Below are 18,259 nucleotides of genomic sequence, written 5' to 3'. Positions count from 1 at the left end.
GAATTGGGTTTATTATGTAGGATCATTTGTAGTTATTTTGACTGCTTTCTAGTTCAATGGCCTATTTGTTATTTTAGCAACTTCTGATTTGGGATCTATTATCGAAACCGAGTTTTAATACTGTTTTTGTTGTCATTCTAACTCATTCTAAGTGCATGAGAAAAACTAAACCAGATATAGAAACACAGAACTCAGGTCTGTGTGTATCAGATAAAATTATACTTTGACGAATTTTTCTTTTTGTACACACAGAACAGTTAACAAACGTGCATGAAATTCAGAACTGTGTCTTTAAGGTCTCTTGATGAATGTATGCGAATCACGGCATAAACTCACCTGAGCATGTACGTCAGTGTCACTTTTACTAAAAAGATCAAATTTAATCCAAGTTCTTCTCATCATATATAAATCATTTGTTTGTCATGTAAGCAACTGGAAAAGCACCAACAGAAATAACCTGAATCAGTAGAAATTACGTCAACACCCTTTAAGAAGGGCTCACAGAACGCAAAGTCAGCATATCTGTCCTTTCATCATTTACCAAATGTCCAAAAATGTGTGGCAGGAATTGTTCAGATAAAACAAAACTAAACTAAAACTAAACGAATGCCTCAAAAAAACAAAGACATAGCCCCTGACCTCAGAAAGCAAACAGTCTAGGTGGAGGGCAGCAGACAAACCAGATGAATTAATAAAGGGACCAAACTGCTCAACGACACACTTGCACAAGGTGTGCCAATTCAGAAGCTCATAGGAAATTACAGATAAATAGCTTAAAATTTAAACATGTGCTCGTTTCTGTTCCCTATTTTCTCATCTCAACAACCCCCTCACCTGACCTTTATTGTCACTTCCCTCTGAACCGTCCACACTCCCTCCCCTCCCCACACCTCAAGCCTGGCTCTAGAATTTCCAAATAGGGAGTCCCATTTTATCATTCTTTCTTCTTCCATCTCAGGGATGGAACTTAAGCCTTGTGTTTTAAACTTATTATGAGAGCCGTAATCAATTTTAAGGAACATTTCTCTCAGCCTTGAAAGGTCAGCTTATACAGGATATATGGCCTATTCCTTCTTGCTGGGGTGCCTGTTGATCTATTTAAAATCATCCGTTTGTCTAAAAATACTAACTTAGTGTCATTAGGAGAATAGAAGCATAAATGTCTCCAAAGAATATGGAGGTAAGAATCTGATTTCTCACCCATATTATCACTGGTATGATATGTAGTTAAACAGCTTACAGAGACTCCTCTGTTTCATCTTTGATAATTTACTATTACAAGGCACATTTAATTTCTGTCTATAAAATATGAATCAGTAGATACAGCTTTTATTTTTACTTTGCTGTTAAGGAAATAAAAAACAAAAACAAACATCTAAAACAGGATCTCTAGTGCACGGGACATTTTTGGTAGATGTTCAGACAAAGAAAAGGAAAAGCTGGCTTGGCTCAGAGGGTCTTCCGTACCTGTTTTTCTTTACTGGGAAAACCTGTAGTTTGAAGGAACATAAAGGAAGGACATATTCTGCTTTCTTCCAAAAATGCCTCGAGCTTTCAGCTTATGGGCAAAACAAACCCTTTGAAAGCCGAAGAAGACTTCATTTGCAGTTGTCACTGAAAGATATTTCCAGGCTGGAAAGAATTTCTTTTCAAGGTATTTAAAAACCATCTATCCTAACAAAAGAAAAATGTGGCTTTTTCAGGTCACTTCTTCATACCCAGTGATGAATATGTTTTTAATTAAAGCCTGGGCACAAAATTGGGTTTCGTGAGAACCATTGTGGTGCCTGAGCACTGTCCTGAGACACCCACCGCCGTTGGTACTGATGCTAACTCTTGACACCCGAGGCCACTTTGTGTATTCAGAGGTTAGAAAGGTGATTTCTGAGGCCTGGCAGCTGTTGGTGTTAAAGCTATTGTGTGGGAAACAAAAGCCATTCTGTTCTGTTCCCCAGGTGCCTTTGTATCATTGATTCAGGAACTGTTTCCTAAATGGGGTACAGTTCTTTACCAGGGAATGTCATTACTGCCCATGTTTTAGTATATGCTTCCGGACAGCAGAGGGGAATGTCTGAACATACCTCCTATGGAAGGAATCTTGGGTTCTGACCTCTGTGAAGATGCTTGCATCTTAAGTCTCTTAATTAGACCTGTGACTACATGCCTTCATACCACCATTTATGCTTCCTATCTTCCTCACTCTAAACCACCAGACCCAATCTGCTGCTACCAGGCTTGTCTTGCAAGTTAATGGGAACACAGGACACACTGGCAGCCAGATGTACCAGTGTTAACTAGTTTTCTCCCAGAATTCCTCACTGGCCTGTGCTGGGAAATTTTCATAGGGCAGATCAGAATGACATTTATTTGAAGAACAGATACTCTTTCACCCAAATGATATATTCATTATTGTCATTTAGAAAGTCTATCAGTTTAGGAAGTTTTTAGTTGCATGTAAAAGAATCAAACTGAGCTAAACAATCAAGGAAACACAGTGGGTTGCAGTCTTTCTCCCCAGTTCTTCCTCCCTCCCTGGGTTGTGCCCTTACTGTGTGACTTTGAGGTTCCTCCCACTACAGGGGAGTCGGCTTCCCCACCTTATGGGTGTTGGGCTCCACCGTGTGACTTGCTTTGGCCAGGCTGAAGAAGTATTTCTTATTTTCACTTACCTTCTTGTACTTCTGCATTGCCGTGAGAAGAACAGACCCAGCTCTTTCTCATCAAAAAAGATAGGAGAGGGCTTCCCTGGTGGCGTAGTGGTTGGGAGTCCGCCTGCCGATGCAGGGGACGCGGGTTTGTGCCCCGGTCCGGGAAGATCCCACATGCCGCGGAGTGGCTGGGCCCGTGAGCCATGGCCGCTGGGCCTGCGTGTCTGGAGCCTGTGCTCCGCAACGGGAGAGGCCACAACAGTGAAAGCCCCGCGTACCGCAAAAAAAAAAAAAAAAGATAGGAGAGATGTGAGGCTAAGCTGAAATCTGCAGAGTGGAGCCAAAGCCAGCTGAATCCCGCTGACATCAGCCTTCTTCCAGCTGACTCAGAGTTACATGGGTGAGGATAGATGGCAATTTTTTATGCCAATGCATTTTGGGGTGGTTTGTTATGCAGCACTGTTTGGCGATAGCTGACTGATATTTATTGCTCATGTAACTGAAGAGTCCAAAGTTAGCATGGGCTTCAGGTAGGATTTGAAAGGAATTCCTGCTCTATTTCTTTGTGATTCTCTTGGGGCTTCATCCCAGAATGGTTTCTCTCTTGGTGGCATGATGACTGTACTATTTCAGGCTTCACAATCTACACCTCGTACCATCTGGAAGGCAAGAGGCTTTTCTTCTTAAAGCATCACACCAAAGTCCTGGGCTTCACTCTGATTAAGCCAGCATAGGTCATGTGTCTATCCTGGGCCAATTGTTGAGCAAGGAGGGTGGGATTATGCAACTTGGTTTATGTCAACCAGAGCCCCCTCTTAAAGATGGGAGTGGGTTCAGTCTTTTCCAGAATCCCTGGTGTGTCTCATTAGAGGTGGGAGTGGGGGGTGGGACAGATGCTGAGAGGCACCAGCAATGTTAATTATGGAGAGAGTCTAAAACCTCCAGACCTTGTTTTGAATTTCTATTAATACCTTATTTGGCTCAAGACATTTTTTTACCTGCATGTTGCTGGGCTAGCTCGAGCTAAAGAGAGGGGATTTATCATCTAGGTCACACATGTTGCCAGGTAAATTGCAAAGCATGTGACCCCACCCATGCTGCCTTAGGCAATGGAAGGTGGGTGGGAGCCTAGCTTTCCATAGGACTTTACCATTAGCCTGCTGGACTTCCAGCTCCTGGTATCTCAGGATTTTAAGAAAATTAAAAATAGGTTTGTTCTACTAGAATTTGAAGGTCTCTGACCTAGAGGGTGAGTTAATGCTAATGTAATGAGAACTTGAACGAGTGGGACACATTGGTGTGGATGTCATTCCACTGACTCCTGTCCTCCATTGCCTATGATGAGAAGTCGGCTGTAAACCCTGTTATTGTCCAGACACACAGGAAGCATCAAATAAAAATGTGTGTTGAATTTATGAATTAAAAAAGAGAATCAAGGTCTTCTGACCCAATCCAACGTTCTTTTAAGAGTACCCCAACTTCCCTGGCAGTCCGGTTATTAAGAGTCCACGCTCCCAATGCAAGGGGCATGGATTCGATCCCTGGTCGGGAAACTCAGATCCCACATGCTGTGCCTTGTGGGCAAAAACCAAACAAACAAACAGACCCCACCACCTCTTTGTAAAACCTTCCTTTGTACATTTCATGTTCCCACTGAAGCCTCTGCACGAAAGTAACCAAACAAATCAATCCAGGTGATTTTTTCAAACATGGACATTAAAACGATCACCTGTTACTTTCTGTGCTTCTAAGAGTCCTCGCTGACCCTAAGTTATTTGAAAGACTGAACAATCCTTATCATCCAATATGCTTCTGTCATTCAACACATTTGTCATTCTATAAATATTACTGAACACCTACTGTGCTCCAGGTGTTGTGTGAGGAATGCAGAATTGAATGAGAGCTAATACCTTCCATCAGGCACCCAGCTACTGTAATATAATTGTTCAAACCATGGACAGAAGGAAAGATTGGGACCTTTGATGAAACTACAGATTCTCAAGCAGCAACTTGCCTGTCTTCTTGGGGAATTATTTACCTTATCATCTCTAGTCATAGATGGCCTGGGTTCTATACAAAACATCTGTCAACAATAAGACGAAAATGATCTAAATCAAGTATTTTGATGTGAACCAGCCTAGGTGTTAGGTATATTGCCATATTCTTACATTAATTTCTTAAAAATTACTTCCCATAAATTTCCTCAGGGCTGCACAGGGGCATTTTTCAGTTTGATTTGCTGGTAATTACTGGTTAAGTAATTGCCAATTTGGGAATGCAGACTCAACTACATTTTCCTCAAGTCCCTTTTTCTCTTTGTATTTTTTTCCAGTTGAGTTATGCCTTGAACCATATAAACAGAAAACTAACGTTGGAACCTAAAATAACTGTCAATGCCAAGATTGTTGTGGTTGGTGCGTCCAATGTTGGAATTTCCTTCCTAGAGACACTGATATTTTGGTGAGTTGTTTTACTTTATTTTTTTGTTTTTAAAGGGCCTTTCTCTTCCTACACCTGAGAGGGTCCCTTGAAAGGACAGACCTGAGCTTTCTGCTACCTCACATACGTTGTCTATGTGGATTAATGAATCAGTGGAATATTCTAGATCAGGGGTTGGCAAACTCTAGCCCCCCAGGTCAAAACAGGTCCACCTGCCTTTGTAAATAAAGCTTTATGGGAACACAGTCGCGCTCATTTATTTATGTGTTGTCTCTGTTTTGTTGATACAGCGGCAGCTTTGAGTAGCCGTGACAGAGACCGTTTGGCTGGCAGTGCCTAGTATATGTCACTCTGACCCTTTCCAGAAGAAGTTTTCCAGCCCCTATTCTATACTGGTGCTCCCCTCTCTTGGCTGGATTATAAGAATCACCTAGAGCATTTGTTAAAGATGTAGATTCCCAGACCTCACAGACACAGAGAAGCAGAAACTCCTATGGAGGGCCCTGGGAACCTGTATTTTAACAGGTGCTCTGTGTGATCAAGCAGGTTTGGGGACCAGTTTTGACTGTATACATCACAAATAGGCTTCAGAAGTGGCAGACAGTCCAGGACCTTTCCTTCAACACCTGCATTTCAGGTGCCAGGGAACAGAGTACATTTCCCCAGGACAACTGAGGTCTGTGCAGCTGTTTGATGTGTTTTCTATTATCCTCAAAGCACTGCACAGTTTCCTTGCAGAGCCCATTTTCCCGATAGGTGATTCCTGAGGGTTCTCAGCTCCCCCAGTTAGCTCTTCATCTGCTCAGCGAATTTCAGCCTCTCTTTAACAGGAAGAGCCCTGGGTTATTGTCCAAGAACTTGGATTCATGGCCTGGCATTGCCACCACTGGCATGGAACCTTCGATGTGTGCCTGACTTCTCTCAGACCTAGCTTCCTCATTCATTTCGTAAAAAGTCTCTAGATGTTTTCAAAGACCCAGGCTTTGGAGAACCACAGACTCCTAAGTTAGGAGAATCCAGTTTTTCCCAGACCTTTTGCTCAGGATCGCATGAGAAACTTTAGCTACTGTTCAAAGCTGTAGGTGCTAAGAGGAGAGTGGCAGATGGGGAAAGGCATCCCCACCATGACTCCTCCGGAGGCCAGATAAGTGGTGAGGGTCTAGACAAGGAAAAGGGTGGAGGAAATGACCCCTAGAAGGTGTCTGTCCCTGGTGGATATGGAGACGAAGTAACCCAGATGGTTATTTTGCTCATTTGACATCATACGTAACCGAAGATTTTTTCACTTTCTAGCCAATTTGTTCAATTATCCGGAACACACCCTTAGTTAACCAGAAATAAGTCGCCTGTCTTTATTGAAATTAGCAACCAAGTTCACAGGCTTTAAATACTGTGGTCAGTCTACAGCAATCTCTCATTGCAAGAAAGAAATCATGAGAAGCACCCAGGAATCTCCATTTTCCTGCCTGTTCCACTCTGTAGTTTGAGGGCTTTCCCTATTCTGACAGGTCTCTTCACCTCAGACTCTGAACAGCAATCTGTACAGCCACTTTTGAAAGATGAACCATCAGGGTGGAGTTGTGAAATTACAGTAGTCAAGAAGTTACCATAAACAGAACTTAAATCTTAGTTTAGCTATATATCTTGTCATTATGTCTTCTTTAAAATGATTACATTAAGATATACACATATAATTTTCTTTTTGTGGAATCAACTTAGATTTAATAAAGAAAGGTATAAATTTTGATATAAGTACTTGGTTGATTAAATTCGTCAATCAGACAGAGCTTTTTAAAGCATTTTAAAGTACTCATAATTCTCTATCATCGTTATACAGATTACGTGCACTAAAAAGAGACCGGGATCAGTTTACGGATATCAAATCCCGGAGAGAGGAAGTAGTTCTCTCATTATTTTCTCTAATTATTTCATATCAGCAGTCACCATAGTAACCTGCTGCAGATTTTACTTTACCAATTTAACTGCCATTTGAACTAAACTTTGTAAATGATTTGAGTTGGGATGGAATTGAAGAAACAGAGTTTTCACCAAACACTGACCTCCAGTGAGGATTAAATCCACATTTTGGAGGCAAGATTTAGGAAAATCGCCCTCCCACGCTCATGCCCTGCATTATTAAACTCAGTTGGGGCACTGTAGTTCCTGGAAAATCCATTTGAGGCCCAGTACAGCCGCCTCTTTTTCCAGAAAATCTGGTCATCCTGTCATCTGGTGACAAAACAAGTACAACTCTTTGTTCTTATATTATTTACATGCAAAACAAATTGCAAAGCACCTTTGGTCTCCTCTTCAAAGACACCAAAAGCAGTCCTTGCAGAAATTCTCTTCTTTCCACAAGTGCCACGGTGCTACTAGGGGTGCTGACGTGACTTGCCCAAAGTCACCAACTAATACAGACACCAGGATAGAAGCTCCATGCGAGGTGTGAGTGTTGAGGGGATATTTGGGGTTTTGGTTTTTAGTACAACCTTCTGTCTGGTCCTCAGCTGCCACCAGTCCACAGTTACACCTGCACGGAGGACACACTTTCTTTTCTGGTTGTGAGGCCTGTGGGTCACCCTGCATCTTCTTCTTGTCCTTACAAGGGCAAGACCTCCTGGGCCCTCCAGTACCTGGTGACATGAGTGACAGGCGTTTTCTAGGGACACACACCAAACCCCACCCCCCCGCGGTTCTCTGTGTCCTCCTGGTCCTGGTGAATATTCCAGCGCTGGGCTGAGTGGCAGCCCTGCCCTTAGACTTCCTGCAATCTCCATGGACACTCCTGAGGCCCCTGGCTAGCTGATGCAGAAGGGCGAGGGTGCAGGGTGATTCAGGGTGGAGGTGAGACTTGGCTAATTTGTCCCCCCTCCCTGCGTCTTGTGCATCTGTCTTCTGAGGGTGCTGTGCCCAGGTAACTCCATGGAGGGCAGAGGAGGGAGCATGTTCAGGCTCCCAGGCCCCACCCTGCGGGCACACACGTCCTGGCCTCCTTTCCCCTCATCACCTGCCTTGCCGGGCTGTGTGCCCCCTGGGTGGGGACCAGGGGCTGGCAGGGGGAAGGACAGCAGGCACAGAACCAGGGCCGGGGAGCTTTCTTGGGGTGGGGGGCATAGAGGAGGAAACCCTCACTCATCCTATGAAATAGAGGGCAGTGAATTGGAGGGGAAAGGCCACTCTTAAGACACTTTGCTGTGAATTATCTGTGTTTCTCATCATGCCCAAGACATTCAGGTGTCGAACCTGAGCTATTTTTAAATTGTGGTTCTCATGTGTTTGTTCGTTTGCCTGGCTCTTCCGGACGGAAAGGTGTTGGCTTGGGCACCGTAGGTGTTTCATGTACATTATCCTTCTTGGTACTTCTATTAATAAAACCTCTTTAAAACCCCAAACATTGGTTTTTGGCAGAAAGATCTTGGCCTCGGTCATCAGCCCACCTCTGCTACCAACCAGTGCTGTGGTCCTGCCCTCCTCCTCTGCTGAGGGAGGGTCACGGCAGGGCTCCCCTGGCCCTGCCAGCCCTGGGCGCTGTCACACTAGGAACTCCACCGACCGTATCAGAGGTCTAAAGGGAACTCCCTATTCTTGGGTCAACAGCCAAGGCCAGAGGGGAGCTTCTGTCATCTGTCAAGGAAATGCTATTTCCCGAAGGAGAACTTTGCAATGAAGTCTGAAAGCTCTTTCCAGAAAGCAAGGGGCCTCTTTTCACGCAGCTTAGCTGGCCATATTTTTAGCAGTCCCTTTGTGTACCAGGTCTGGACCTGATGAACTCCCCAAAGTAATGCTACTTTCCACAGTAGTACTCCAAAATCATTTTAAAAAAAAAGAAATATGGATATGCTCTACCAAAAAAGGAGTAGGAACCGGGTCTATGGACTCATCCTACGTCTTATGTCCTTTCTACTCAAAAGTTTGGTCTGGAGTCCAGCAGGATTGGTATCGCCTGGGAGCTGATTAGAAACACAGAATCTCAGGCCCTGCTGCAGTCAGTGTCCCAAACAGACATTTTATTTTCCAGAATTATTCACAACAGCTTCTTCCCTATGTCTTGGGCGTCAAGTCACTGAGCTGAAGCAGTTACTATTTGATTCTGTTTCAGCTCGTACGTCTCTGTGCTTTGTGTATTATATTATTTACTCCCAATTATGGAGCAGTTCCTTTTAATCCATTATTTTAAAATCTTACCTAATTCAGTTCTGATGTAAAGAATCTCTCAAGCAGCCTATAACAGGGCTAGAAAAATTCATGTATGACTCCTGGGATGACAGTGAATGAAGGCAGCCCTGGGTGGCATCCCGCCGAGGCTGGGTGGTTAGAAGAAGATGCACTTTGGTTCACGGGAACCACCCACCATCACCTCGGCTTCCACTTCCACCCCGGGAAGAGATGTCTCAAAACACCCACCGAGTCATCTCACCAAAGGGTGAAGTTTCTGGTTTTCGACCTGGGCATTGATCCCTCATCTGGTGGGGTGTGTCGAGAACAACTAAGACTAGCTGGGAACGACAGGGCACGTTTGTGAAGCTGCAGTTGTGGCTGGATGACCGGAACACATGTTATCGGGCCGCACAGGACCACACAGCCTCCGGCCCAGCTGTGGGGTCTGGCGGCAGCAGCCGAGCACTTGCAGATTAATGAGCTTCTTATCTTTGCCTTTGAGGACATCTGAAGGCTTCGTTGTGGTTGTCATTAATTAGGTGACTAATTAAGTAGTCAGTGCTTACGTGCTGATCTCAGCGATGAACCCCACGAACAGGTTGGTGGCTGTCCATGCCGTCGGCCTCTGCCACACGAACTGAGGGCTGTGTGCTCTCCCCAATACCCCTTTGGGTACCAGGGAAATGCAGGGTGGCGGCCAGGCCCGGGGCATGTGCCCGGGGCACAGGTGGAGATCCACGGGGCAGGTCACATCTCACCATCTTGTTATGTTGGCATTACAGTGGGGCCTGTCGGGACTGATACAGAGGCCCCTCTGATGGCCTGGTAGGGGGAAAATAGGGGTGGGGCAGTATGTCAGGTTCAAAGGCTCAGCCTCCCCAGGCAGAAGGACCTGACATCCTGCCTCCAGAAAATACTGACCTGGAGCTGTCCCTGGTTCCTAATCACCATCCCATTTCCTAACCTGATTCCGGTATTTAAATGTACAGGCATACCTGGTTTTATTGTGTTTCACAGATACTGCGTTTTTTACAAATTGTCTTCACGATCGCACAAAACACAAACCGCAAACACGGACCAGTAACTTCAGCCTCTGTTCTCTACTATCAGGTCATTTTCAAATGACGACATTGGCTCCGTCTTGGTTTGAGGTCCTGCAAAAGCTGAAAACAAAGAATTTGGTGCGAGTAGTTTATTTGGGGGTGATCCCTGGGAACTACCCGAGCGAGCAGGTGAGATGGGACCGGCAGGAATGCCAGCAAAGCCCCCAAATCATGTGCCTTTGGCTCACCATGGGCAACGAGGTTCAGTCCCGCCGGGACCCCCTCCGAGGACACGGCTGGGACCAGTCCCTCCGTGCCCGAGGAAGTGGGGTATTTACCCAACAATTCCTGTCCATCTGGTCACCCTGGGCTGTGCTTCCAGCCTGTCCCTCAAGCTGCCACAGTCAGGGGGAGACCCCGGGCAGAGAAGGCAGGAAAGCACTGGGACGGGAGGACCATTTGCAGGTGATGCGGGTGGGCCCGCTGCCGGCCCGGTTTCTTTCATTTGTTCTCCTTTCTTGATGCTCATACAATTGCCCTTTAACGAAGGCGTGGGTCTAGACAAAGGCAGAGGGAAGCAAGGCCAGACGGGAAAACTGTGTCGGGAGCATCTCCTGAACTCCTTCCACCTCTCTCCCCGGGCGTCCTGGCAGCTCTAGAGAGAACCCATGTACTCTGCTCCACCAGCAACCTCTGCTGGAACAAAGAGGGAGAGTGGGCCTGTCTTGGCAAATACTCGATTTCTCCTTTGGGATGGAGATGAAATTAGATCAGCAGTTTTCACCTTTAGCGCTGCCTGGGAACCTGTTGCAGGTGCCGATACAGGCCCCCCTGTAAGGACTGAATCGGAAACCCGGGGCCGGAGGCTGGGACCCGTGTTTTCACACCGCTTTTGGGAGCACGAGAACCGCTGAGTTGGGGTAGAGTCAGCTCTCTGCCATTACTGCTGGGCACCACGTGGACCATCTGACCTCTCTGAACCTCCGTCGTTTCCACAGCTGTACAACAGGGAAAGCACCCAGGATCTCTCCTCCTCCACTGGCAAGAAGGCAAAGCACCTAGAAAGACCTAGCACTCAATTCTTGCTAGACTGACACCTCCCCGCTAATGCCATTTGCATGTCCAGATCCGGGTGGGAGCTGAGCGTTGTGAGGGAATTGCCTGGAGAGTCATGATGTGGGAGGTGCTCTCTTCCCCAAGGACTGGGGATGAACCAGGGGCGTTTCCTGAGGCGTCCGCGCCTGCTTCCCCGCACTGAGGGAGTCAGGGGGTGTCAAACCCCTCACCCTTCTGCCTTACAGCATCTGATGTTAGGTGGAAACATAGGCCAGGACCCTTCCGTAGAGGTGCCCGTAGCCGTGATCTTTGGAGAAAGGGAGCACCCGGAACCATTGTATGAGACCCAGACCAGGCAAGGCCGCCCGCTGAGCAGAGACTTTATCTCTAAGTGTAGTTCTCTGAAGAGCGTTCCTTTCAAAGGAACACTCGCCACATGGTAAGGTGCTAGGGCTTGGAAAAAACTGCTTGCATTTCCCTTCTTTTTTTGTTTTTCCTGCGGTACGCGGGCCTCTCACCGTCGCGGCCTCTCCCGTTGCGAAGCACAGGCTCTGGACACGCAGGCTCAGTGGCCATGGCTCACGGGCCCAGCCGCTCTGCGGCATGTGGGATCCTCCCGGACCGGGGCACGAACCCGTGTCCCCTGTATCAGCAGGCAGACTCTCAACCACTGCGCCACCAGGGAAGCCCTGCATTTCCCTTTTGATTTTAAGAACTGTGGTGAAGAAAAACGTTGTGGATCAGCTTCCTAGACCTCGGGGTTAAGGTGGAGTAACTTTCCATATAAGCAACAGTTTGTGGAAATTCCAGACTCTACCATCCGGTACATCAGAGCTACTTTTGGGGTGCAGGTAAGGGTGGGGAGGTGGTAGTTGTAAAAAGACAGCTTCCTGGGCCCCTGTTCCTGTGGTTACAATTCACCAGGTTGGACTGGGCTCCAGGAATTTGTATTTTTAAGACTCTCCAGGTAATTCTGACATGCAGCCGGGTTTAGTAACATTTATATAGACATTTCCTCAAATTGGCAGTCTTATCTATGAGGAAACCTATTTCCCCCTCGGATTGCTCATTGTAACTGAGCTGTTTTTATGGGCCGTGTTTTCCAAACCATATTTTTAAATTCTCAACAAATCATAGCACTTCTAAGTCACATCATTACTTCAGGGCTTACCAGGCATAATTATTAATGTATCATTAAACATTGCATAGCTGAAGTCATTACCCTAAGTTCATAGTATTTACATGCTGCATCGGACCTATTAGAAAGCATTTCACAAAGCTTCATGCTTCAACTATTCACCATTGAGAATGCAGGTCCAAGGAGATACACCTGCCAAGCATGAGGAAACCTGCCCTGATGGTGTCAATAAAGCCTTCGTAACTGCCAGCATTTGCCCAAAGCATAAAACCTTTCCTCATCCTTCGAGACTAGAAGTGATCTCACTTGCTTTTGAATTCCCATAATGCTTGGTTTTTCCAGTCCCATGGGACGACCAATTTTGTCTTGTACTTGGCCGCCTCTTGTGTGCGAAGGCTTTCCGGCTTGTCTTTCATACCTTCCATCTTGGTATTTACATCTTACATTTATATGCTCAAAGGATAAATGTATGACATTTTTACTTCATGTATATAGAGATGAAAACATCATAAATCATTTCCCCTAAATCATAAAGCAAAACTCAATTTCATTTTGGTCTTTTTTGCCAGAACTCCCACATTTTATTCTTATTTGTTCAGTGGACATTTCAAACATTACACTCATTTTCTCTTTTTCAGTAAGGATTTATGTTTTCCTTTCATGCAGAGATACATAAGCTTTTCATCTGAAATCCTGAAGCCCCAAATCTCCCTCCCCCAAACCCCTTTACCCCGGCCACCAGCCCCCTCCCCTGCCAGGTCCCTGGAGAATCCACAGAGCACTGAGGTCCCGCCAGGCAAGCGTTTTTACTTATTGTTGGATCCAGTGCTTATCAGAGATCCTTGCCCCGGGACACAAGGCTGGACTCAGGCAGGCTGAAGAGACTTGCTCCTTGGCCCCTTCTGCTGGGCTGTATCCCGGTTCCTACAGGGGCTTCCATGAGCGGGGGGAGCCGTGGAAGATGGCACCCGCCCCATGAACACTGACTGCATCCCTTCTATCGATAGAGAGCTCGGAATCCTTGACCACACGCCCCTACGCCTCTGGTCTCCCCCAGAGGTCAGGGTGTGCTGTTACTGACAGCTTTGTGGCCACGCGTGCAGCTGCTGTGTCATTTTTACTCACACAACAAAAATGAAGTCAGTAGCCAAGGACATTGTCCAAAAGTCTCTTTTGTGATCTAAGTGGAAAAAATATTGCTGAAATTAAACATTTTTCAAGGAAAAACTGTAGATTCTCTTAACTGGTTCTCAGGATAAATATTTTGTTTTGATTTGTTTTGTCCCTATTTTTCCTCTCCTACTGGAAGTTCATAGAACTCCGAGCTTTTAAATCCCATCATTTTATCATTAATTTTGTGGAACTATGTGGTATCATTAAGTCGGAGTTATTCTCTGACAAGTCACACGTGCAGTTAGGTTAAATATCTGTCTTGAGCTGGAACCTACTGTCAGTTAGCAGATATTTTTGTCATTGCTTGAGCAATTCAGGAAGCAGAGGTTTTAGTAAATTAAATTGTAACGTTTAGATCGATATGGGATAATTAGTTTCCCTCTGTATTATTTGTTCAAATAAAAGCATTAATGAAAACAGTTAATTAAATCCCTTGCTTTGGTTGTCCTTGTTATGTGCCCCCCCCCAAAAATAGGAAATCAGCAAAAACAAAAATAAAAAATAATAAGCATTCACCTGGCAGGTTGACAGGTTTCTACCGCTCAGAAGGGTAAGCCACGTGAGAAGTGTTATGTTTCTTTTACCATGTTCACCATAAATTGGCAATGTGACCCTCTTTATTTGAGGGATAAGAATGCTCAGACCTAATTTTGTAGCTGTCCTCCCGAAGCATGGGATGAAACACAATAGCTTTTACTTATTTCCCTGGATACTCTAATCCCTCCCTGCTTTACAAGTATCTGTGAGCTGTTCCTCCCTCTGTATCCACAGCAACGTGAAATCCCACCGGAATTATCTGCTGTGGAAATGCAGGTGCACTTGTTTAATGTTTCATTGGCCCGAGCGCTTCACTTGAACTTTTTTTGCTTCCACAGCATGGTGACCTTTGATTTTGGAGCAGAGGGCTCACAATGATGCTAGGTTTCGTTTCTATACGTTAAGCCGATACCATTAGACCCGAGATCGTGCTTTTCCCGATGTGCTGCTGCTTCTGCCATCTCGTCTAACACGTGTCCAAACCAGGATGCACCCCGTGACCCACTTCCATGTACAGGAACTTTTTAAAAGAAATTCATTAATTAATTTATTTTTGGCTGCGTTGGGTCTTCGTTGCTGTGCGTGGGCTTTCTCTAGTTGCAGCGAGCAGGGGCTACTCTTCGTTGTGGTGCACGGGCTTCTCATTGCAGGGCTTCTCTTGTTGTGGCGCACAGGCTTAGTTGCTCCGCGGCATGTGGGATCTTCCCAGACCAGGGCTCGAACCCGTGTCCCCTGCGTTGGCAGGCAGATTCCTAACCACTGCACCACCAGGGAACTCCCTGCAGGAACTTTTTGAATATTCATAGGTAATCAGAATAAAAGCCTTAAATGTTTTATATCCATATTTCATCCTCAGAAGAGCTAAGATCTATTTGTACATTATAAATAGTATAATGACTTTGGACTGATACTCTTAGATAGTTATAAATTTAAGAAATCAAATATTTGATGTTTCTAAATCAGATGACAGAGATAACTATCACAGCAAAATATGAGGTTGAAGATAAAATGGAAATGCTGATGGTAAGTTCATATAAAGTCATGAAAGAGACAGGGAACCTTCATGGAATAGCAAAAAGGTTGATGTTACAAAGAAGGGTGAAGAGGCTAGGTTAGGCCCCAACCATAAGGGCCTGAGATACCATGCTCATGAATTTGGACTTAGTATTTTGGTTATAAAAATAGTAACATTCATTGAAAATGTTTTGTGCAGCAGGCAATAGTCTAAGCATTTTACAGATATTATTTCATCTCATCCTCACAGCACCACTGTGAGGAGCTAGGTTCTATTATTCCCATTTTACCAGCTAGCAACTGAGCCACAGAGAGGTTGAATAACTTGCTCAAGTTCAAAGAGTTAGAAAGTGCTTGGGCCAGGAGTCCAGTGAGGCAATCTGACCCCTGAGCCCATGGTCTTAGCTGCTCTGCTCTGTATCTACCAAAGCGGTGAGCAGACATAGACGTGAGATGGGATTTAATTTAAAAAGAGGTTTCCAGTAGCCGTGTGGAAGATGGGCAGGAGAGAGGCTTGTGCCGGGACGACTAACCCTGAGACTGTTTTCTCTGGGCAAGAAGGTGAGCAAAAGCAGTGTATCCTGGGAATGGCAGGTGTTGGGCATTCAAGAGATGTGGACGACGTAGACATGACTGGACATGGTGACCAATTGTGGAAAGGGAGAGAGAGGGTAGGAGTTTGAGGTTGGCTCCCAAATTCCTAACTTGAGAGGCAGTCTGTTGACCATGCCTTTGATGAAGTTAAAAGAGGAGTGGGACTGGGCCACATGGACCTTTGTTTGGACACGTATTGAATTTGGGATACCTGTGGAGGGGCCACATTAGGACTGATGGGCATCTGGAATTTAGGTTTCTAGCTCAGAAGAAAACTATAATGTAAAGATGTAAGATGAAGTTGTGGTGTCAATCACATCACCCAGGGAGCTGGGCATGGAGACTGGGAAGTTTGGCAAAGGATAAATGGGGCATGGAGGAGGAGCTGGCGAGGAAAGCGGTCTTCAAAGAGAACCTTAAGACAGTGCTGTCTCAGACCACGTGTTCTATGGCGGTAGCTCCTGGGTGTGGCCTCCTGCATGGTCCCAGCTGTCCACATGTCCTCCAGCCCTTGTTCCTCAGGATTCCCACCAGCAGTGGCACCCCACCCACCATTGCTAGTCCCTGGATGAGCCCCAGAACCCTGCCCACACCTCTGCCTTCACTCAGTCAAACACTGTGGAGTCGGCTCTCTACTTCCTGCTCAGACCCTGACTGATACAAGCATCTTCCCTCATCACCCCCCCACCTTTCCTTTAGGAGTCAATACATAGAGATTTCTAGTTCCTTTCCAGTGTTTATTCCGTTCTTTTTCCTTGACAACAGAACCCTGGGCAGTGTGGTTCTTGGAAAACCCGTTGTGTTTCTCTTTGAAAAGCCACATTTCTCAGCCTCCCTTGCTGCTATATATGGCCATGTCACTAAGTTCTCCCACGTCAACAGAAATGTCATGTGAGACATTCAGGGAAGCTCTTTAATGGGCATCCTTTTCTACCTATTCCTCCTCCCTTCTGCCTGTAATGTGGATGTGGGTTGTGATGGCTGGAGCTCCAGGAGCCACCTTGGACCTGAGGTGACCTTGCGAATGGAAGGCACACATTGAGAAGTGGAGAAGCAGGGCCTGCTGACAGTGTGGCTCCACCTGTCAGCACTAGACAGGTCACTTCCAGGTTTCTTAAGTGCAGTTGTAAGAGAAACTTGCTGGGATAGGGAGAGGGAGAGAAAGGAGAGGAACTTGAAGAGGAGACAGGGTTAATGGGACACCCCTCCCTTCTGAAGGTGGGGAATGGAAGATGGCTCTTGTAGCTGTATCTGGAGGTGGCAAGAAGGGAAATGGAGGGAGGGGTCTTGCCAGGGGACTAGTTTCTGTTTTCCTTATGACGTGGGAGATGTTCTCACTTGAGAATGAGAAAGGGGGATAGTAGGGAGAACAAGAAAGGGTGAAGTAGGGACCTTGAAGATTGGATATAGAACCAGAACAGCCACAATGAAGAATGCAAAAGGAATTTGGCTAAGGCTAGAGAAGAAGGGTGGGAAGCTGGTTCCTTAATAGATAAAAAGTAAGAAAAGGCCCCTCCCCCAATCTTTTGGCGAAATCTTTAATTGTACAATAGCATAATTCAGGGTAATACAGTGTGGTAATTCGGCAATTTACAAGTCATTTTACAAGTGATCCACGTTGTTAGATAGTTCAAACTGTTCAGTGCCAAAGAGATTGTTTCTTTAGTAAAAAATACCGCTGGATAATTACTAATCCACTTATTCACATAGAGACGTAAAAGAAGCCTGCATATAATTGTATTATTAGTACAACATAAACCACATTTTAGCCACATAGGCTCCAAAGCCCAAATAAATTTTGACCGCGTGTAAGTATAAACACGTATTATTATTTGCATTTTCCGTTAAATGGTAATTGGTGTGTTTGCAGACTGCAGCCATAAGTAGTCGGGGTTAATTGTGACCTTTATGTTATTTGAACGTATTCAAAATTTTATTCTTATTATTAGGGGATAAAATGTGCTTGCTTTTCTTTGTATCAAATAAGAATATTCATTCTTAAATGACACACATCCTTAGAGACTTTAAAGCAAAACCCTTCCTAATATTTAGCTATTTTTAAATGTCAGGTGCAGTTGAGTTTCTTCCATTGCCTGCCGTGCCATCCCCAGAAATCTCCTGCTTTTAATGGTACTTAACGGATTGTCCGCAAATTGATAGCATTTCCACGTTTGGAAATTTTCCAGTTTTCTCATGGGAAAAGAGGGCAGGTGTTTTCCTCTAACTTGGAGAAGGTTTCTTTTTCTGCATTTGGTTGGTCTAAGGGGAGGGGTGAACCAAGAAGAGATTTTTAGAAAAAAAAAAATGTTTTTCTCATCCTGCTGAAGCGCAGGAGATCAGCCCACCCATAAGACGTTGCTGACTGTAGCTGGAAGGCAGATCTGCAGCAGGAGTATCTTAACTATTTCAGGGAGATACGGCGGGAGCGCTGAGGAGCGTCCGCTTAGTGTGCTGGGCGT

General features: G+C 45.5%; 1 protein-coding gene across 1 annotated transcript in view; it reads left to right on the top strand.

Annotated features, from left to right (window-relative positions):
• CFAP61 (cilia and flagella associated protein 61) overlaps positions 1-18,259 on the top strand; it is a 252,242-nt gene that overhangs the window by 148,783 nt on the left and 85,200 nt on the right. Inside the window, exon 17 of the mRNA XM_060032942.1 lies at positions 4,981-5,108. Coding sequence (XP_059888925.1) covers positions 4,981-5,108 — 128 coding nt within the window. The remainder of the gene's footprint in view (positions 1-4,980; positions 5,109-18,259) is intronic.

Source organism: Delphinus delphis, chromosome 15 (assembly GCF_949987515.2).
Source record: "Delphinus delphis chromosome 15, mDelDel1.2, whole genome shotgun sequence".
Taxonomy (NCBI): domain Eukaryota; kingdom Metazoa; phylum Chordata; class Mammalia; order Artiodactyla; family Delphinidae; genus Delphinus; species Delphinus delphis.
The sequence above is the reverse complement of the archived record's forward strand: the minus strand, read 5'-3'. Positions and strand labels throughout refer to the sequence as shown.